The 21240-nt window shown below is 43.6% G+C and overlaps 1 protein-coding gene, 2 long non-coding RNA genes and 3 other non-coding genes across 10 annotated transcripts; all 6 read left to right on the forward strand.

Moving 5' to 3' along the window:
* The first annotated feature begins 2321 nt into the window (after positions 1 to 2321).
* LOC144242683 (uncharacterized) lies at positions 2322 to 4719 on the forward strand. 2 transcript variants are annotated; one of them, XR_013338419.1, is made up of 3 exons: positions 2322 to 3044; positions 3688 to 3904; positions 3990 to 4327. It is a non-coding gene; the product is annotated as an uncharacterized LOC144242683 (long non-coding RNA). The 2 variants fall into 2 exon arrangements; XR_013338418.1 differs by lacking the exon at positions 2322 to 3044 and adding an exon at positions 4559 to 4719 and having other exon boundaries at positions 3284 to 3904; positions 3990 to 4091.
* Positions 4720 to 7266: 2547 nt separating this feature from the next.
* Positions 7267 to 11543, forward strand: LOC144242689 (uncharacterized). 4 transcript variants are annotated; one of them, XR_013338424.1, is made up of 6 exons: positions 7267 to 7342; positions 8066 to 8118; positions 8191 to 8255; positions 9096 to 9230; positions 9478 to 11037; positions 11445 to 11543. It is a non-coding gene; the product is annotated as an uncharacterized LOC144242689 (long non-coding RNA). The 4 variants fall into 4 exon arrangements; XR_013338422.1 differs by having other exon boundaries at positions 7268 to 7342; positions 8215 to 8255; XR_013338423.1 differs by lacking the exon at positions 7267 to 7342 and adding an exon at positions 7349 to 7597.
* Positions 7926 to 7991, forward strand: LOC144242767 (small nucleolar RNA SNORD58). Its single transcript, XR_013338460.1, has one exon. It is a non-coding gene; the product is annotated as a small nucleolar RNA SNORD58 (small nucleolar RNA).
* LOC144242768 (small nucleolar RNA SNORD58) lies at positions 8335 to 8399 on the forward strand. The gene has a single exon (XR_013338461.1). It is a non-coding gene; the product is annotated as a small nucleolar RNA SNORD58 (small nucleolar RNA).
* Positions 9322 to 9387, forward strand: LOC144242766 (small nucleolar RNA SNORD58). The gene has a single exon (XR_013338459.1). It is a non-coding gene; the product is annotated as a small nucleolar RNA SNORD58 (small nucleolar RNA).
* A 1023-nt stretch (positions 11544 to 12566) lies between the features above and the next one.
* Positions 12567 to 17723, forward strand: CUNH18orf32 (chromosome unknown C18orf32 homolog). The gene is made up of 3 exons (XM_077777670.1): positions 12567 to 12659; positions 15842 to 16031; positions 17022 to 17723. Exons 2-3 carry the CDS (start codon positions 15867 to 15869, stop codon positions 17085 to 17087), a joined length of 231 nt encoding a protein of 76 aa, XP_077633796.1. The 5' UTR covers positions 12567 to 12659; positions 15842 to 15866; the 3' UTR covers positions 17088 to 17723.
* Positions 17724 to 21240: the final 3517 nt, after the last annotated feature.

Consider the following 21240-nt stretch of genomic DNA (forward strand, 5'->3'; position numbering starts at 1 on the left):
CTGTTTTTAAATTTTAAATAATAATTAAAGAAGAATAAACTGGAGCACCTGCGTAGCTCAGTCGGTTAAACCTCTGACTCTCTTTTAGGCTTAGGTCATGACCTCATGGTTTGTGAGTTTGAGCCCCAAATGGGGCTCTCTGCTGTCAGCACAGAGCACACATTGGATCCTCTCTACCCCTCTCCCACAAAAGATCGATCTCTCTCTCTCTCCCCCCACCTCAAAAAATAAATAAACATTTTTAAGAAGGAAGGAAGGAATAAAAAAGGAAGAAAGAAAGAAAAAACTGAAAACTTTGTCTAAAGAATGTCATGGAGACAAAAAGAAATCCCCGTCCGAAACAAAGGGGAGCAAAAGCCAAAGCCGCACCCTTTATCTAGTTGCCTTACAAAAGGCCCCAGCCACCCGGAAGGCCACAAGGCAAGAAATGTTGGGACAGTACTTTTCATTAGCGCCAGTGGGTAAGTTGGGGATCACTTTCTGTTACACAGAAAACAACAGAGTGTTTCTTCATCTGCATAATTAAAGGCTTGGGCTGGAAGATCTCACCAGACCCTTCCAGCTCTAATGGTCTAATGGTTTTTGAGTGAGTTTTACTTGGTTCGGTATCATAGGTCAGTACTGTTTCCCTCTATGCTGCCGGGTTTCCCTGAGGCTGAGCCTTCATCATTCTGTGTCCTCACATTCCCATACCCCTCCCCCCATACCTCGAACCCCACTCTCCGCCCGTTCAGAGCCTTGCCTCTGAAAAACTTAAGTCAGCCCAGTTTGGAGAAAATACAGAGGTCATTAGATCAAAGTCATATTTACTTGTCAAGGTAAACAGAAGAACTTGTTACCCGCACCTTTTGCCCACAAAAATGAGGGAGAAAAGCTTTACCCAACGTTGAACTGGTGCCATCTAGTGGCTCATGGTGTCACTCAACCACCTCACAAGAGTCTGTACCCTTCAAAAGAAGTTTTTGTGAACATAAGGGGTTCCCTAAGGCTAGTCTTCGGTGAAATTGCGAAATGCGAGGCAAAGGTTCCCATTTTCCAGTTTTCCTTTTTGGAACTCTTCCCTGTTACAGGCAGGTGTAATGGCGAGAAAAAATGCTGGAATCAGGCCAACTTAATTAAGCCAACAGTGTCCTGCGCCACCTATTAGGATTCAGGGCACGTTGCAAAACTTCCCTGAGTTTCATGTCCATCCTCTGCAAAATGTGGGCAGTACAACCTTCTTACAAAATCATCGTGGGGAATGAGTGTGATGAAATGTACAAAGCACTCAGGGTGCAGCAAATGCACCCTAAACATGAGCTCCGTCTTCAAGTACAGCATTCTTTTTGAAATGGATGTGAAAGGGACACCTGGGTGGCGCAGTCGGTTGAGTGTCTGCCTTCGGCTCAGGCCATGATCTCACTGTTCGTGGGTTCGAGCCCCGCATCAGACTCTGTGCTGACAACTCAGAGCCTGGAGCCTGCTTCGGATTCTGTGTCTCCCTCTCTGCCCCTCCCCCACTCATGCTCTGACTCACTCTGTCTCTCTAAATAAATGTAAAATAAAAAAAAAACGCAAAAAAATGAAATGAAATGAAATGGATGTGAAAAAAGACAAATTCTGAGCTCTGGTTCCTAGTATTCAGATAGAGGGTGGATAACCTCTGTTTATATGCCTGCAGGAAACAATTACAATGCAGAGAGTTCACCAGAAGAGGCTTTAAGGCACTCAAGAGATGTGGGCAAAACTAATAAGAGACATGGAAACACACCCAGAAACCTCACAACAGAAGAAAGCTGTTTCCACGCCCAGGACTAATGGCACAGGGAAAGGTGTAACTGTAACGGAGCCCAAGGAAATCTGAGCCTGGGGGGAGGGGCAGTCTGGCCCGGGCCTTAGTCTTGGAGGGATAGAGCCACTCCAGAGCCTGGATCCAAGGCAGGGAGGGAGCTGGGAAGAAATAGCGCGACTTCTCTCCCCCGTGACCTCCTCACTCCCGCCCATGCTCCCCATTAACCGTCTCCAAACAGAAGTCAGCTGACACGGAGGCCTGGGTAGTAGTCGGTAGGCTCCGCCTCAGCGTTACACGGAGCAGAGCACAGACGCCGGAGAACGCCCAGAGGAAAAAACCACTGCAGAAGGTCACAGAGGAAATCTTTGCTTTGGGGAAAGTATGTCCAGGTGATGTCCAGGAATAAATTCGGAGGAGAAAGGAAGGAAGAAGGAATGGCCCAACATTTACCAAATATCTATTGTATGCTATTCACTTTTAACTCCCTCTTGTAACGTTCTCAGCAACCCAGTCCAACGGTATTGTTATCTTCCTTTTTACAGATGAAGGAACAAAGCCGGGCAAAACCAAACAACCTGCATTGAGACACCCAGCAGGGAAGTACTGGAATTCCATCCCCGGTTACTGGTTGCCAGTATCCCTCTAGGGGAATCCCCTCCGCCCCAGTGTTAGGTCTGGGAGGTACAGGAAAGACAGAGAGGGCAGCCGCCCACCAGCCTCTGAGAAGAAGAAAAGGCCTCCAACCCCCCGAGTGAGGGATTACATTTTCCTTATTGTCATGAAAAGAATTCCCCTTTTCTGGCAAATAAAGCCCATTTCTAAGTGAAGCTCAAACAGCCCTGCAGGGAGGTTTCGAATGAGGAGAGCAAAGTTAAGTCTCTGCCAAGGGATTAAAACTATCCTCCTTGGTTCTCCTGGGGGCCCAGGAGCCAACCCTCTATGAGTGTTATACAAAGGGGCCGGGAAGGGGGCGACAATGCTAAAAGACAGAACATTGAATATTCACTCATCTGAAAATCCCCAAGGACATTCTTTCCTGAGAAGATGGTCAGACTAATCCAAGACTGGCCGACTGACTGAATGGCCAAGCAGACAGATTTTTTTTTTCCCCAAGAGATTTACAGCTTCAACTAAAAACAGTTGTTTGGACAAATTGTCAAACTCCCACAGGGCCCACTTGATATCTAGACTTGTCAGGTCAGAGAGGAGAATGGCTACTGCTTTGAAAGACTGAAGGTTTGTTGTTTCCTGCTGCTTCCTGGAGACCAACATGGTAAGTGGAGCCCCAGAGGTCACCGTTAAGGAGAAGACGATAGGAGGTCTCAGGGGAGTTGTGTTTCGGTGCTGGTCGAGGAGCACAAAGGCATTTGCTGTTCCACTCCCACCTTCTCCACCTTTGCCGAACTCACGACCTCACGCTTGAATATCTGCTGGTTTTTCTGGGGCTCTGCCACGATCCAGTCCCAGGTTCCTGACCTCCCCAGTCCACCCAGCATCTCAGAGCCAGAATAATCCTCCTCCGCCTGCTTTCATTGGGGCCCTCCTGATGAATGCAAGCGACAGCATTCTGAGAAGGTGGGAGTGTGAGCCCGGCCCTGGAGAGCCTTGCAAAAGCTGGAGTGAAGCTTCACAACCAGGCAAGAGATAGGCTGCCCCGAGGCAGGAGGGGAAAGTGAGGCCAGCCACGGTGAGCCACGGGTCACCAGGAAACCTGGAGGTCACTGGAAGGCAGTCAGGAAGACAGGAATGTGCAGAACTGGCAGCAAGGATGGTGAGAAAGAACACAGGTGTGGAGCATAGATCTGGGTTCAAATCCCAGCCCTGTCCCTTTGAACCTTGCTTTTCTTATCTGTAAAATGAAATAATAGTGCCTGCTGTGGTGGACCCTGAGATGTGCCTCCCTTGTCTCTGCTCAGAAGTGAAGGACTTTCTCCATCCATCAGGAGTACCGTCAGTCCCTTGTCATCTCAGTCATCTCTGAGGATTAGCTGATGACAACTGCCTCACATCTCCTTCCTGGAGAAGCCCACATCCAGTGACTGATCCATGGGTGGGACAGAGGCCCAGCCCCCACCCAAGTTGGGACAAGTTGGGACCAGTTGGAAGGAACAACCAACTCCAGAGGCTCCCTAGGTAGGAGCAGGTGCTGGCTAATACCTTCACTGGGACGGCACCACAGCCTAACTTGACCCTCTGATCAGTCCTGTCTCCTTTCCAGAATACTGAATCCATGAGCACTACTTAATCTCTATCTCGGACTCTGCTTTCTGGGAAGCCCAGTCTGGGACATCTACCTCATCTATTCAGGAGTTTCCAGAAGGTAGCATATGTAGAGCATCCAGTCACAACACCGAGTATGAGAGATGTCATTCTGGGTGGCTCAATTGGTTAAGTGTTTGACTTCAGCTCAGGTCATGATCTTGCAGTTCCTGGGTTTGAGCCCTGTGTCTGGCTCAGTGCTGACAGCTCAGAGCCTGGAGCCTGCTTCAAATTCTGTGTCTCCCTCTCTCTGTACCCACCCACGCCCTGCCTGTGCTCTCTCTCTCTCTCTCAAATAAACAAAGATAAACATAAAGCAAGATGCAAAAGATTGTATACAATATACTATTTTTGGGAGGGTTTGTAATTCACAGAATTTTTCTGGAGGATATAATACTGGTATTGATGGAAGCCTTGGAAGTAGGGAACTGGGAGTTACTGGGGAGGGAAGGTATATTGGTATGCCTGGGCTTTCATAATAAAGTACCACAGATGAGCAAGGTTAAACAGAAATTCATTTTCTTACAGTTCTAGAAGCTAGAAGTCCAAGATCAAGGTGTCCAGGTTCTTCTGAGGCCTCATACTGATCATCTATACAAACTCAATTTACTTTAATTACCTCTTCAATTCAATCCGTATCAAAATCCCAGCAGCCTTTTTGTAAAAATTAACAAGCTGATCCTAAAATTTATATGAAAAGCCAAAACAACTTCGAAAAAGAATAAAGTTGGAAAACATGTGCTAGTTGATTTCAAGTTGGCTTTAAAGTTACATGACAGTGACATGTTGTTACAAAGATAATCAAATAGATCAATGGGACAGAAATCCTCCTCTTTCCCATCAATTGATTTTCAACAGAAGTGCCACAGCAGTTCAATAAAGAAAGACTGTGTTCTCAACAAATGGTGCTGGAAAAATTGAATATACACATGAAAAAAGATTAATTTAGAGCCTTACTTCAAATGAAATTGAGTTACAAAAATTAATTCAACCCAAATGTAAGAACTAAAACTTTTTGTTTTAGTTGAGTTGAGTTGAGTTTAGAAAACATGGGAAAGAAATAATTACCTTGGGATAGGCAAGGATTTCTGAGATACAATACCAAACTCACAATTTTTTTTAATCAATACATTGGACTTCATTAAAATTTAAAACTTTTGTGGGGTGTCTGGGTGGCTCAATCAGTTGAGTGTCCTACTCTTGATTTCACCTCAGGTCATAATCCCAGAGTTGAGGGATGGAGACCGGTGTCAGGCTCCATGCTGATCAGGGAGCCTGCTTAGGATTCTTTGTCTCCCTCTGCCCCTCTCCCCCTACCTCTCTAAAATAAACACTTTTTTTTAAAAAAGGAGGAAATAATTTTAACTTTTGCACTTTGTTAGGCATTATTAAGAAAATAAACACAAGTCAGAACCAGGGAGGACATATTTGCAAAGCTGATAAAGCACTTGTATCCAGCATGAATAAATAACTCTTACAGCTCAATAAGAAGACAAATAATCCATTTTAAAATGGCCAAAAGATTTGAACACATACTTCAGAAAGCTGAATGTCAAATAAGCATGTGAAAAGATGCTCAACATCATTAGATTTTAGGGAAATGCAATCAAAACGACAATGATATCCCACTACATGGCCATTACAATGACAATAATTAAAAAGACAGCCAATACCAAGTTTGGGCAAGGACATAAAGAAACTGGAACCCTCATACACTGCCGGTGGGAATATCAAAAATGTACAGGCACAATGGCAAACAGTTTCTTAAAAAATTCAACATGAATTGAATATGTAACCAAGTAATTTCACTCCTAGGTATCTGCATGAGATAAATGAAAACACACATCCACACAAAAATCTGCACTCAGATGTTCACAACAGTTATATTCATCAGAGCCAAAAACCTGAAACAACACAAATGTCTGTCTGCTGCTGAACTGATAAATTGTGATATAGCTGTTGAATGGAATTCTATTCAGTAACAAAAAGGAATGACTTACTGATACATGCAACTTAGACTGACACAGTCTAAGTGAATTTCAAAAGCATTGTTCTAAATGAAAGAAGCCAGATGCAAAACACTGCATACTGTATGATTCCGCTTACATGATACTCTTGAAAAGGCAAAACTGGGGCGCCTGGGTGGCTTAGTCGGTTAAGCGTCCGACTTTCGCTTAGGTCATGAGCTCGCGGTTCGTGGGTTCGAGCCCCGCGTCGGGCTCTGTGCTGACTGCCAGCTCAGAGCCTGGAGCCTGTTTCAGAGTCTGTGACTCCCTCTCTCTCTGACCCTCCCCTGCTCATGCTCTCTCTCTCTCTCTCTCTCCTAGAAATAAATAAAACATTAAAAAAATTTTAAAAAAAGATATAATTCCAGGAGACTTGAACGATAAGGGCACTTTAGGTTTCAAGTATTTGACTCCCAGACCTGCTGGGAAATATGTCCAGAGAGTTGTTTGATAGTTGGGGCTATGTCAGGCAAGAGATGTGCAGTGGAAACCTTAGTTTGGGTGTTGTCAGCCTCTGCTGGAAGCCATGTGAGGGATGGGAGTTACTGAGGAAAGACGGTGGAATCCATCATCTGGCAATGGGAGTGGATTCTAGGAGAGGGACCTAGGATTGAGGTCCCTGGAATTGAGGTCAAGGAACCAAGACTTCTTACAGAATTATCCAGAGTTCTTTCACTTACAGTTCAAATTTGCCTGGAGTGAAGGCGTTTTCAAATAGAAGACCCAAAGCTAAGTGCTAACACCACCAATGGCTGAGAGGGAATAACCAGATAGATGACTTGGGTGAAGAAGAAAGAGAGGATAGTGCCCAAGGGTTTTTCTGCATCAGAAGAAGACCTAGAAGTGGCACTATTCAGTACAACTGATTAGGTGATATTCCCCTCCGGAGAATTTTCTGATTACCATAATTACATCCCATCCTTTGCATCTTCTTAACTGTCCATTTACCTACCACTTTTAGGGGTTGGTGATCACATAATCAAATCTAACAAATGTTGATGAAGAAATGTCTCATCTATATCTAATAATACGTGATCCTGTGCTAGAATTACAGACTTGTTTTTAATTGATTGATATTTAAAATCCAGAACTTTATTTCTGGATACCAAAAAAGGAGAATTTTGAGACACTCCCTAAGACGGCAATTCGTTTCCAGATCTTCTAAAATATGTCTCACAGTCCCTTTCCCATAGCGCTCCGCCTCTCTTCAAATCACGTTCTTCAGGTTGGAAATCTCGCGAGAGATCGCCTTTGCATGAATTCTCCCAGGAGCCACCGCTCTTCCTCTTCCCGTGAGCGGCCTGAGGTGAGTGACTGTTTGGAATCTCTCTCTGAGAGCTCAATCCTTCAGTTATCGCCGCCATCCTGGCCTCGGTGTTGCCGATGTCCGTGCCCCCGGGAGGAAGGCTCCTGGGGCTACTGAATCTTCGCTGAAAGCGTTGTCACTTTGTGCAGGGGGACGTGTCCGAGAAGAAGGCCGGGATGGGCGGGAATGGGGGTGGAATGGGTACCGGCGGCCTGTAGTCTGCCGTTTCCGACTCCCGAGAGTCAGTGTCTTGAGGTGAGTGCTGGTCGAGACGCGGCGCGTGTGCGTCTGCAACGGTAGAATTTTGGGGGAATAAAAGTGAAGTTGCGTTGATTGAGGCTTTACCCGTTGGGATGAGTTCGATGGTGCTTAATGCAGTAGCCCAAAAGCACTTGGGAAGACGGCATTTACCTTCCATGGGGAGGGAGCGTTCTGCGCTGCCGATAGGTAGAAGCCTTATACCCTTGCGGGATCCAGAGTGGGATGGAGACTGGCCACGTTTTCCTTCGGAGAGTAAAAGGGCCCATGGGGTCCGAGTGCCTACTAAATACAGCGGGGAAGAAAGCTCTGGAGAAAAGGATGGCTGCGATGATGGCATTTCTTAGGACACCTTTGGATTAACCATGAAAACAACTATTTTCTGAGCGGCTGTCGGTAGCATTTACTTAAACTGCATCGGTGACTGTAAATGTGTGTTGACATTTACCTCCTGCTCCCTTCCAGGTGATCTCTGAAAATGGTTCGCTATTCACTTGACCCGGAAAACCCGACAAAATGTAAGTGAACAGGAGATCTCAATTCCTGATATGGGGGTAAAGAGGAACAATACGATCCCCCAAATTAACCAGAGCTTTTTTATTATTGTTCTTTAGCATGTAAATCAAGAGGTTCAAATCTTCGTGTTCACTTTAAGGTACGTGAATCCTCTTCTGTGTTCTGAAAGGGTTGTGTTTAAAAAACACGTTGTGTTATTTACCTTTCTAAAGAGGTGGCTGCAGTGATGCGTTTCTTAGGACACCTTTGGATTTGCCATGAAAATGAATCAGTTCTGAGCAGTCACCTTGGAGACATTGAGTCTGTAATGATCATTTGTATAATGAGCACTTTTAGATTTGTGGAATTGTGGGAGATTGCCAGAGAGGTACTGGAGAACTTGGTGTAGAGATCAAGATACAGGACACTTACATGGTAACAAGACTGTGGAATTAAAACATAGTGGGGGGGGGGGCGCCTGGGTGGTTCAGTCAGTGTCCTGACTTTGGGTCATGCCATGATGTCTTAGTTCCCGGGTTCAGGCCCCACATTGGGCTCTGTGCTGACAGCTCAGAGCCTGGAACCTTAAAGTATTTTTGAGAGAGAGTGAGGGAGGGAGAGGCAGAGAGAGAATTTCAAGGAGGCTCCGCACTGTCAGCCCAGAGCCCAATGTGGGGCTGGAACTCAAAAACCATGAGATCATGACCTGGGCTGAAACAAAGACTGAGCCACCCAGGCACCCCTAAAAAAAATTTCTTTAGATAAAATAAAACCTATTATACTTAATAGAAATTTGGGATTCCTTTTTTCCTAACTTCCAACCAAGTCTCCCTGACTTTTAATATTCACATATGTTTTTCTCCTATTACCTCCCCTTTAAAGAACAGGAAGTTTTTTGTCAACATATGTTAACATTTTGAAAAACAGAATTGAATGTTTACTTTAAAAAATTGTTATCTTTTCACATCGTTGAGTCACAGTTTATATTGTATATACTTAGAACACACGTGAAACTGCCCAGGCCATCAAGGGTATGCATATCCGAAAAGCCACCAAGTATCTTAAAGATGTCACTTTGCAGAAGCAATGTGTTCCATTCCGACGCTACAATGGTGGAGTTGGTAGGTGTGCCCAGGTAAGAGCTCAGAGTTGCTATCTGAAATGACTTTGTAATGGAAAGTGATTGGTTGGGGTTAGGATCTGCCTTGAATCAGGTTTTTTTCTGGTTGCTGTGATGACTATCTTAGGACACCTTTGGATTAACCATGAAAAAAAACTTTGTTCTGAGCAACCTGGATGTTGGACTTTAAAAAGATGTTGGTTATAACACTAATTAAAATAAGGGGAAATGACTAACATAGCCTCTCTTGGATTCTTTTCAGGCCAAACAGTGGGGCTGGACACAGGGTCGGTGGCCCAAAAAGAGTGCTGAATTTTTACTGCACATGCTTAAAAATGCAGAGAGTAATGCTGAACTTAAGGTACCATCTTATTTATTGAGAGAGAGAGAGTGTGCACATGTGGGGGAGGGGCAGAGGATCTGAAGGGGCTCTGTGCTGACAGCCCAGAGCCAGATGTAGGGCGAACTCACACACTGAGATCATGACCTGAGCTGAAGTCAGCATCTTTCTATGCATACAACTTGGATGGTTATTCATTTATTGTTGCTATTGTCCTGATTTGTTTCTTTGACTATCTTGTTTTCTCAGTAACTGAAATTTCCCATTAATTTTTTTAAATCTCTACTGCCCAAATTTCCAGAAGACCCAAAGTTTTGTCTTTGAAGATCTTCAGAAGCATGGGCTTCAAGCCTATTTTCCTCTATTACCTCAGTGCAAAGCAAAGAAACATTTTCTCCTGTATTTTCCTCAAGGGCTTATAAGCCTTTTGGTACCCTTGGCCTAGACCTTTTTGGGTACTATGATTTGTGAACTTCACAGAATACTTGTAAATACAAACACTAGAATTCGTAGTATTACAAAGGAACAAATAGTTACCAAAATGATTGCATTAGTAATAGTTAATGTGGTTTGTTTACTACACTTGTAATGGAGAGGCATGTTAAAATTTCTGATTTTAAAAAACTGTGAATGTAGTCAACAAAGCTCAGGTTTATTTAGTTTGAGCATTGTCCTTTACATTTGGAATGTATTTGCATTTGGAAATTCAGGCCAGAACTGGAGTTAATGTAGATCTGGCTGTAACCCTTCAAGCTCTTAAACCGCGCTGACCAAATCCTGTTTTTCATCAAGGCTTAGAAATTGACACTACCCTTAATGATTTTTAGGGAGGCCACTTACAAGCTACATGCAGCATTGAGTTTTGATAGTTGTTTAGATTAAGCAAGGACCCTTAGAATAAAGATGAAAGCAAACAGATGTTTGACAGATCAGCTTTTTTTTTTTTTTTTTAATTTTTTAATGTTTTTTATTTATTTCTGAGAGAGACCGCGTGAGCAGGGGAGGGTCAGAGAGAGAGGGAGATACATAATCTGAAGCAGGCTCCAGGCTCTGAGCTAGCTGTCAGCAGAGTCGGATGCAGGGCTTGAACCGATGCACTGGGAGATCATGACCTGAGCGCGAGCCGAATTGAGAAGCTTAACTGACTGAGCCACCCATGCGCCCCCTAGATTGGTTATTTAAAGTCAATGTTTGCTTTGCAAAGATGGGGTCTTGATTATCCAATGGTAGGGTTTGTGGTGTTGAGATAAAGCTGTCAATTTGATTTTGTTCTCTTTACTGTTTTCCCAGGGTTTAGATGTAGATTCTCTGGTCATCGAGCACATCCAGGTGAACAAAGCCCCCAAGATGCGGCGTAGAACTTACAGGGCTCATGGTCGGATTAACCCATACATGAGCTCTCCCTGCCACATTGAGATGATCCTCACTGAAAAAGAGCAGATTGTTCCTAAACCAGAAGAGGAAGTTGCACAGAAGAAAAAGGTAAATTACTTAACTTTACCTAGTCATCGATCAGTTTTGTGTATGATACTGGCTTGTATATCTGAATATTGGCACTGTATATATATTTGCTTGCTGATGGCCCCACCTGCACTTCCATAGCAACTTTAAATGCAATTTGTGCAAAAAAGGGCCCTTCTTCCTCCCCCACCTACCCAAGCTAATCTTGTTTTCAGTAAATGATCACATTTCAGTTAAGATCCTGCCTCCAGTCTTCAGCACAGACACCCCTGCTGACTCTTGTTTCCTCCTGCCTCTCTCCCCCCATGCCATTTCTCTCTGCCAGAGGACTCCCTCCCTTTACCCTGCTCCTTTTAAGATGTTGTGCAAATTTCTCCAGGAAACTTGTAATAGACTTTCTTTTTTTTTTTTTCTTTTTCTTTCCCCAGATATCCCAGAAGAAACTGAAGAAACAAAAACTTATGGCCCGGGAGTAAATTCTGCATAAAGTACATGCAAATAAAAGTAAAAACAGAATGCTTATTGTCTTTTTATTTTTGTTTTATTTATTTTTGAGAGAGAGACAGCGTGAGCAGGGGAGGGTCAGAGAGAGAGGGAGTTACAGAACCCAAAGACAGGCTCCAATCTCTGAGCTGGCTGTCAGTGCAGAGCCAGATACGGGGCTCAAACCCATGAACTATGAGATCATGACTTGAGCCGAAGTTGGATGCTTAATCAACTGAGCCACCCAGGCTCCCCTTGTCTTTATTATTAAACATATTTCAAGTATCCTCATAAAAGGATCAAATGGGTTTTCTTCTGATTGAATTAGAAGCATTCTGTCAGCCCTGTGACACTAATTTTGTTTCAGAAACATGCTGTTTCAAATTTCTTGGTGCTACTTTGCATAAAATGGACTTTTGACTACGGGGGTATTCCTGAATTTTTTTCCAACCACTTTTAATGAGACACGATTCACCTAGTTACGATTACGTTGATGATTTTTACTCAGTTACACATCTGTCACCAGGCAAATTTTTGGACATTTTCATTACCCCAAGAGGAACCTTACCCAATTCAGCCCTGAGCAACAATGTGGAGATCTGTAGATTTGCCTCTTCTGGACGTTTCATACAAAAAGTGGGCTTGTTGTCGTTACTGGGGCCTATACCAAGAGTGAAGTTCCTAGATAAACTTGAGCCGTCGTGCTCTGTGCAGTCGTTCCCAGCAGTCTCTGAGGGCCTTGAAGTAAGCACTTAAAACTGAACTTCATGCTAATTCCCTGCCCGTGAATTTCCGACCCTTTTAACTGGCACAGTGAATAGCCTAGCCGCAATGGGCGTTAGGTGACAGCCTGGCCCTCACACCCTAGTGGAGTGACCTTCCCTATGGTGGTGAGGCACTGGCACCGGCCGTCTTTCCCGAATCAAGGTTTTGGGTTTGGTTAGGGTTAGTATCCGGAGCGGCAACCCCCGCCCCCTGTCCGCGGGCTTCGCGCTTTCAGTGCCGGCGCGTCCGCCTGGGCGTCACGGCTACGTCTGTGCGTGCTCAGCCTCACGCAGGCGCGCCTTTGTCGGCCCCTTTTGCGGTGCTCATTGGCTCGGCAGCAGCACGTCCCTCCCTCCGGAAGTGCAGACATTTCCACTCGGACCCGGTGGACGCGGGTGAGCGGCGCCNCGCCCCTGCCGCCCGTGCTCCCCTCGCCGTTACCTCCTCCGTGCGCGGCCGCCCCCTCCGGGCCTGCGGCGCGCCTCTCCCCTTCTTCTCGTCCGTTTATCCTCTTCCTTGGCCTGCGGTGTCGGCTTTACTTCGCTCTCTGATCATCTTCATCGTTCGCTCTTATACTCTCCTGTCCTTTCAGTCGTTGTCTTTGACTTAACCTGTCCCGTAAAATGATGTGCCCGCCTGGATTACTGGAAGGGAGGTGGCGTTCCGCTACGGTACCTGCCGGATTTCTAACAGCCTTTTCCTCTGTAGTCCACTGTCTTGGACCAAAGAGAATTCCTCTCCTCCGACAGTTTAAACGCATTCTGCTCACTTTGTTGTAATATCCGCGTACCCGCTTGGCGAGAGAGTAAAATGATAATCATTTTATCAATTTGTCATAGCCGTCTTCTAGACCTTCCTAAGGCACAGTTTCTGCATGTATGAAGTTCCTCAGAGTCATGAGGATTAAGAGAGAAAATACAGTAATTTCATTATGAAGAGAGCGAAAAAGTTTTATAAAAGCCATGCTTATGACATAAGTGATTGGTAGTACTTGTTCTTGAGAGTTTGTTTAAAACAATAGTTAGGAGTAGGTAGAAATGAATGGAGTGCTGGTTATTAAAAACCTACACTGTCAGTTGTTTCCAAGGGTTTAAGTTGGTTTTGAAGGCTTGGTAGGAGGGGAGTAACTCTATCATTGTATTTTTGTTAGGGGAAAAGGCAAGTGAATTGAGCTAGGAAACCAGAATTGGGAATTCTAATCTTAACCAACTCTAGTTATTATTTACCTCTGTATGGACTTTGGACCGATTGCAGCTTTTGGATCTGTTTTTTTTCTTGGGGGGGGGGTGTTCTGTTTTGGGGGTTTTGTGGTAACAACACTTAGAACGAACTTAACCCTTGCACACACTCTTCTGGACTTTGCATTTGTTTTTTGTTTTTTAACAAATATATACATTTATTTCTGAGAGAGAGAGAGAGACAGCATGAGCAGGGGAGGGTCAGAGAGAGCGAGAGGGAGACACAGAACCAAAAGCAGGCGCCAGGCTCTGAGCTGGCTGTCAGCACAGAGCCTGACATGGGCCTTGAACCTACGAACCCTGAGATCATGACCTGAGCCAAAGTTGGAGGCTTAACCGACTGCACCACCCAGGCACCCCTGTGTTTGTTTTTAACATATGTATCTATTCCACCTGGTCCCTGTGAGCTAGGCTGTTGTCTTCATTTTCCACTGGAGGGAATCAAGATCAGACTCCTTGCATACTTTGCCCAAGGACACCAATTGGAAAGTGGTGAAAAGCAGGTGGACCAGCCTGCCAGTCGGCTTTGATTACTGGACCGTGGTGTAAGAGTGCAAGACCTAAACCACATCACCTCCAAAGTCTCTTCAGATCAAATTCAGAATGTCTGTGGCCAAAAATAATGATTTCCTTGGAAAACGCTGAAAAAGACTCACTGCTCGGTTTGGGCTTTTTCATCAGAAAATGTTCTTTAAAATTTTGGAACAAAATAGTTTGGTAAATTCTTATAATGTTACTTAAATTTGACCAGGGGACTGTCTTAAAGAATCCAGCTATGAATCCTTTGTAACATAGTAGATTGTTCCTTGATGTACATTTATATGTTTACTTGTTTATAGGTCTTGTAATTCATTTCAAAGCTACATTCAGATTGGGTTGTCTATACCGCTGCTTACTTGTATCGTGAATAATTCTTAAATCACCTTAGTGTAGTCATAGTGCTGATTCATTTAACATCAAGTACTATTTGACTGACAATATTTTGAAGTAAGTTTTTTTTAGGTTTATTTATTTTGAGAGAGTGAAAGCGAGTACGGGTGGGGGAGGGACAGAGAGGGAGAGAGAGAATCCCATGCAGGCTCCGAGCTCTCCGTGCAGAGGCAGCAAACCCTGAAATCATGACCTGAACTGAAATCAGGGGATGTTTAACCAACTGAGCCACCCAGGCACCCCCAAAATAGGAAATTTTAACATCCTGAATTAATTAGCTTTTTGCAGTGTTCTGAAGCTTTCTTAGTTTTTCAGGCCTATTTAAGGGATTAAAAACTTGTGAATTTAAAAGATCTTTGGTTCAGTAGTATACTGTGGAAGTAGCATTGGTTCTTATTCAAGATATTGCTGATTTTGAGAAATTCCAAGATGATTTCTAATCATCAAGGAAATTAGAGGTGTTAATTTTTTGAAAGGGACAATTGACTTATAACAATAATAATACCACATAGTTTTTTGTTTTTTTAATTTCTCAGTACACCTTAATGCCATTAAAAAGAAACAGGCAGGGGCACCTGGGTGACTCAGTTAAGTGTCTGACTTCAGCTCAGGTCATTATCTTTACGTTTGTGAGTTCAAGCCCCGCTTCGGGCTCTATGCTGACAGCTCTGGGCCTGGAAACTGCTTCAGTTTCTTTGTCTCCCTCTCTCTCTGCCCCTCCCCTGTTCATGCTCTCTCTCTCTCTCTCACTCTCTCTCAAAAATAAATAAATATTAAAAGAAGAAGAAGAAGAGGGCAAATGTATCAAAGGAGAGTTGTTGCCTGGGAAAGTCTGGCTGGTTTGCAGCCCAGTAGTCTTCCAAAGTGATGCCTTAGTGAATTCCATGTTAGAAGATTTGCCCTTAGCCTTGGAGTTTTAGCTAGTCAATATTCTCAGCTTCTGAAGATGATTAGGCCCTGGGAGTTAATGCCCACCAAACTGGAATAGAAGTCATGATTAATGTTCCATGTCTTTGAATCTTCTTTTCTTTGTCTATAAACAGAAATGGCAAGGATATCCAAATCTCACTGGAATTTTTTGAGGATTACATGAGTTAATAAATGCAAAGGGCTTAACTGCCTCATAACCAGCAAATAATGGGTGTCTTTCCTTTATCCTCAAATTTATGGTTGGGAAGCAGTGATTGGAGAGGTTTGGAGGCAGGAGCCTCACTATTAATTTTATGTCTACACCTCTTACTCCTTTACAGAAAGTATAGCATTTTATTGAATAGACCTGTGCTTTTAGCTAATTAATGATCTAAGTTTTTCCTTTAATGTAGAAATGGTCCTTTCCAGTATCTTAATCTAGGTAGCTTCCTTGAGTCATTCATCTCTGCTAACCTAATTTGTGTTTTCACGTGCGCCAGCGGTTCGGGACCCCAGCCTGGAAGGATGGTGTGCATCCCTTGCATCGTCATTCCGGTTCTGCTCTGGATCTACAAAAAGTTCCTGGAGCCATACATATATCCTCTGCTCTCCCCCTTTGTTAGTCGCATGTGGCCTGGAAAAGCTCTTCAAGAATCCCACGATAAAAACAAGGGCCAAGTAGACTGCAAGGTACGAACATTAAAATACCTTGAATAAGGGCAGGTGAGGGGGGTGCTACAGTCAAGGTAAAATACTTGGCCTTGAAAAGGCAAGTTCTTGGAACCAGAGGCTTCCTTAATGTGCCTTTTTTTTTTTTAATGTTTATTTTTGAGAGAGAGAGAGTGTGAGTAGAGGAGGAGCAGAGAGAGAGGGAGACATAGAATCTGAAGCAGGCTTCAGGCTCCAAGCTGTCAGCACAGAGCCCAACACGGGGCTCGAGATCATGACCTGAGTCGAGTCGGACACTTAACCGACTGAGCCACCCAGGAGCCCCATCCTTAATGGGTCTTAATTTCTTTTTTTAAAATAAGGGGTTTGGGGTGTGTTTTTTAAGTAACTGACTTTTGGTTTGAACTAAGGTTTTAAACTGGACTTCTAATCAGTGCATTTGTGCCTTGTTTTTAAGCCATGATAGTAACCAATATTTCTTAGCAGGTAATAATAGTAAATAGCTAATGGATGGGAAGAGATGATATTAAAATATGCCAGTTTCATTGATTAAAAACTTTGGTAAGAGATTTAGTTGGAAGGATCATAGAAATTTAAACACACACACACACACACACACGGCACCTGGTTGGCTCAGTTGAGTGTCTGACTTTGGCTCAAGTCATGATCTCACAGTTTGTGAGTTCAAGCCCTGAGTCGGACTCTGCACTGACAGCTCAAAGCCTGCTTCAGATTCTCCGTTTCTCCCTCTCTGCTCTCCCGGCCCCTCCCACCCCAATAAACAATTAAAAAAAAAGTTATTTTTTAAAATGAGTATTTGGACAACTCTGTTTTTAGCATTGGTGCTTCTTAAGCTCGACTTCAACTATGTTCTGCAATAATTCAACTACCCAGCACATTTCTAGAACCAGAGGTTTTTCATTCTGAAGTTTATCTGTTTTTAAAGAGAAGACCTCTTATAACGAGTGTCTTTATGTTGTAATAATATCTAAAACGTTTTTTTTATTTTAGGGCTCAGACATAAATGGATTACCAACTAAAGGACCAGTGGAAATCTCGGATAATAAGAAAGACTAAAGTGATTGTTCCAGAGGATCTCATTGTTTTAAAAATGGACCTGATCATATGAAGCACCTTGCTTGTAATTGTCTCTGACCTTTTTCTCTGAGACCAGGATTCCGGGTAGATAACTTAGATACTTAACCTGATGCTAATCAGGAAATACATGCTGTCTGTATTTAAGATGTGTTTAGTTATATTTAATGATTTCATTCCTGAGTTCCTTTTTCATTAAGTAGCTTTAATTTCTACTATTACAGTTATGAATAAATAAAAGTGTTTTGCCAGTAGACTTTGCTACTAAATCAGTCCTCAGAAATCCTTGGGCCTCTAGCTTTTGTTCAGGCTCTTTGAATTTGAGCAGAGTGCAATGTTACTGTGAAACGGTGCAGTGAGACTGTGCAGGGAAAGGAAAGGGTTTGGAGGGGTGATGAGGGCTTGAAAGATAATAATTACTGTCTAATACAACGGAGAAGCTTACTCAGGAGAGTAGTCACTGCTTATGGCTCTGAGGAGAATAGAAAAGACAGGGAAATTGGGGAAGCGCCTTTGGAAAATGGAATACCTTTTACAGAAATATCTAACGTACACTAATTCTAATCCTTGTTGCATTCCTTCTATTCTTGTGAAGTATATTAAATATTCTGTTCAGCGTGTGGTGGTTTGTTTCTTTTAAAGTTTCAATATTTAGCGGGTTGGCCGGGTAGCTCAGCTGGTTAAAGCATGGTACTGATAAAAGTTGAAGTATTTAAAAGGGACATTTTGTACCACATCAGAAAGCAGAATTATGGGGTGATAGCATCTGTATAGTTATGAAACAACAATCTTTTTTTTTAAAGAGTAGATTGTACCCGCTACTGTTGCATTACAGGACACTCCAAAATGGAGTGGTTTTTAACAGGGTACTGGGCAGTCCTTCGCTTGTCTGGGTCTCCACGTCGTCTTTCATCCCTGGGCTTTTTCGCATCAGCGTAGGGATGTATCAATAGTCAAAGGTGATGGGCTCTATCTTTATAGCGTATGTGTGTATTCCCTGTGAGTTCAGAAGGAGAAGCTAGAAGGGACTCCTCTCGAAGTCCTTAGTCCTCACCGAGGCTCCGTTAAGCTGTGGGTCCAGTCAAGGCACCGATTCACCCTGGACTTCATTTGATACAAATCAGTAGCTTTCAGTTTTTCTGTTCCAACCCGGCTGAAGGATAAGGTAAGTCCCCTTTGACAACTATGTTCAGTTGATCTGGTTTTTTGCACAGGACCACTCCGATTAGGTTTTTTTAAGGTATAAAAACTATTATAAAAATGGATGTAGCGGTGCTTGGCTGGCTCAGTCGGTGGAGCGTGCATCTCTTGATCTTAGGGTTGTGGATTCAAGCCCCACGTTGGGTGTGGAGATTATTTAAAATCTTAAAAAAATAAAAAAATGTAGTAAAAATTCAAGAGCAAGTTAAGTGAAAAGTAAATGTTCTTTCTCTACCTTTATTCCAGTTCAACAGATGTTTTTTGTGTAGCTTCCTAGCAACTTCCTTAATTTTTTTTTTACTGTTTTACTTTTGAGAGAGTGCACATGCAAGTGGCGGGGTTGGAGTGGGGGGGCAGAGAGAGGGAGATGGAGGATCCCAAGCAGGCCAAGAGCCCGATGCTGGGCTCAGCTCAAACTCCTGAACTGGAGATCAGGACCTGAGCCAAATTCGGATGCTCAAATGACAGAGCCAGCCAGACACCCCCTTAATTTGTTTTTATTAAATATATCACTTTTTAAACATCATAATCTTGCAAGGTGGATAATGTCCATATTCCCTTAGTCCTCAAAGGCATTACTCATTTAGCTGTTGTTGGTCTTCTGTATATCTCCATATCGATAAATAATACATACATACTGCTATTTTTGGAGTTATTAACTCTTCCTGACTTCTGCCATGGCTAAGATCTAGCTAACTTACACTGTAAGTCCCACCACTTCTCCCACACATCCTCCTAATTCGTTTTTTAAATTTGGGTTGTCATTAGCATTTATATCATTGTGAGTGCGCCAGGTGTCTAACCTTTGCCCCTCCAAGTCTGCTGCCTTTGTCCTACTCTGCTGCCCAGGAAACCATATGGACTACCGCAACAGACTCTCCCGGCCCCTAAGATTCTGTTGGGTTTAGCCAGTGGAGATCTACAGCAGGGGGAAGGGAAAGGGGAAAGGAGGGAGGTCCGGGTATTTATTCCCTTGGCTGTCTCCCTTCAGGGCCTCTTCAGGTCAGTTACATTCCTCAGTAAAAAGTCCCCGCACCTCACATCAACCAACTGCACATTTTCAGTTTGCCATTAACTGCTCCCTCACCTTGTCCTTTTGGGCCTGATAGGGGTGATAGCATCTCTTAACTACTGCCTGTGGATTACTGTGTTATTTGAAGAGTGCCTTCTGCTATCTGGGACACTAATACGATGAGCATACAGGAACTCTCCACTGGGTACCGTATGTGCTGCAGTAGTCCCACCCCTCACTTCAGTGTTTGCACTCACATCGTCACAAGGGTAAGCACAGTACAATAAGGTATCTTGAGGGGTGGGGCGCCTGGGTGGCTTAGTCAGTTAAGCCTCTGACTTTTGCTCAGGTCATGATCTCGCGGTTCGTGGGTTCAAGCCCCGCGTCGGGCTCTGTGCTGACAGCCAGCTCAGAGCCTGGAGCCTGTTTCAGAGTCTGTGACTCCCCCTGTCTCTGACCCTCCGCTACTCACGCTGTCTCTCTCTCTCCTAGAAATAAAAAAACATTAAAAAAAAAAAAGATATCTTGAGGGGTGCTTGGGTGACTCAGTTAAGCGTCTGATTCTTGGTTTCTGATCAGGTCATGATCTCTGTTGCTGAGTTCAAGCCCCGCTGGCAGCTCAGAGCCTGGAGCCTGCTTTGGATTCTGTGCCTCCCTCTCTCTGCCCCTCCCCAGCTCACGCTCTGACTCTTTATCTCTCTCTCTCTGGCAAAAGTTAACATTAAAAAAATTTAAATAAGATATTTTGAGAAATCACATTCACAACTTGCCACAGTAAAATTGTTCTGTTTCATTATTAATCTCTTACTCTAATTTATAAATTAAACATAGGTACGCACATGTAGGAAAAAATAGTATCTATAGGGTTCAGAGCTATCCACTGTTGCAGGCACCCACTGTGGGTCTCGGGGCATATCACCCATAGATGAGAGGGAACGACTAGTATGGTTGTGTTTCCTTTCACCACAAGCATTGCTCTCCCAGAGTTCCTACTTTTTCCTCGCTATGCACTTCCTTTCCTGACGACTTATTGCCGAGGCCTGGTACACAGGGGCGGCGCTCAGGACTTACATTCGCTCCTGGATTAGGATCTTTCCAATCTCACGTGGAAAGATCCTACGTGGCATCCCACGTCTTCCTCTTTCTTGCTTTACTCTCTCATTTTTTTCTGTAGCCACCAAACTTCTAGTTCATTCAATACTCTTAGAGGCTGAGTATGGAAAGTTTTGTAAAGTTCTCCTCAGTCATCCCAGTTCATGGAAACCCACCTTCCTAAGAATTGCTGGCCTTCAAGGCCTTAGCGCCTTCTAACAGTATCACATTCCCAGTCTTGTGTCTTACGTACCAGTAAAATGTTCTTAAAAAGGCTGAGCAGACTGATACACAGTTGACAACTTTATTTGGCCAACCATGATATTTTAAAAAGCTATCATGTATTACCATTATTTCGTAAAAGACCTTTTGGTCCTAAAAGGATGAAAAACATGAGAATAAAGGAAAATAATAGCCCATTAGTTTGAATAAGTTTATGAAAAATATTTTTACAGGAACTTCACACTATTCTTTTTATAGTTGGTTGGTGAAAACTTAGCACCTCCCTTTGGACTGGATTTGTTAGCCACTGTTCTATACCACACAAGTGTTCTCTTGTCCCCAAATATCAGTCACATCTATCATGTTTCAGGGTTGCCTTTCTAGTAGAAGCTTCTATCTGTTAAAAACATGTACCTGGTACTGTGCAAGAGTATTTCACAAACTGACCTTATCCGATCCTTATAAAACTGCAATGTAAAGAAACAGGAACGTAGAGTTTATGTTATATGGAGAGTTTAGGATTTTGAAACTATACTTGATCCCTTATAGAGCAATCACAGCTGCTGATTCCTTGTAAGGCTTCAGTGGGAATAATTGAGCCGAAATGGC

This window comes from Crocuta crocuta, unplaced genomic scaffold, assembly GCF_008692635.1.
Source record: "Crocuta crocuta isolate KB4526 unplaced genomic scaffold, BGI_CrCroc_1.0 scaffold36, whole genome shotgun sequence".
NCBI classification, from domain to species: Eukaryota; Metazoa; Chordata; class Mammalia; order Carnivora; family Hyaenidae; genus Crocuta; species Crocuta crocuta.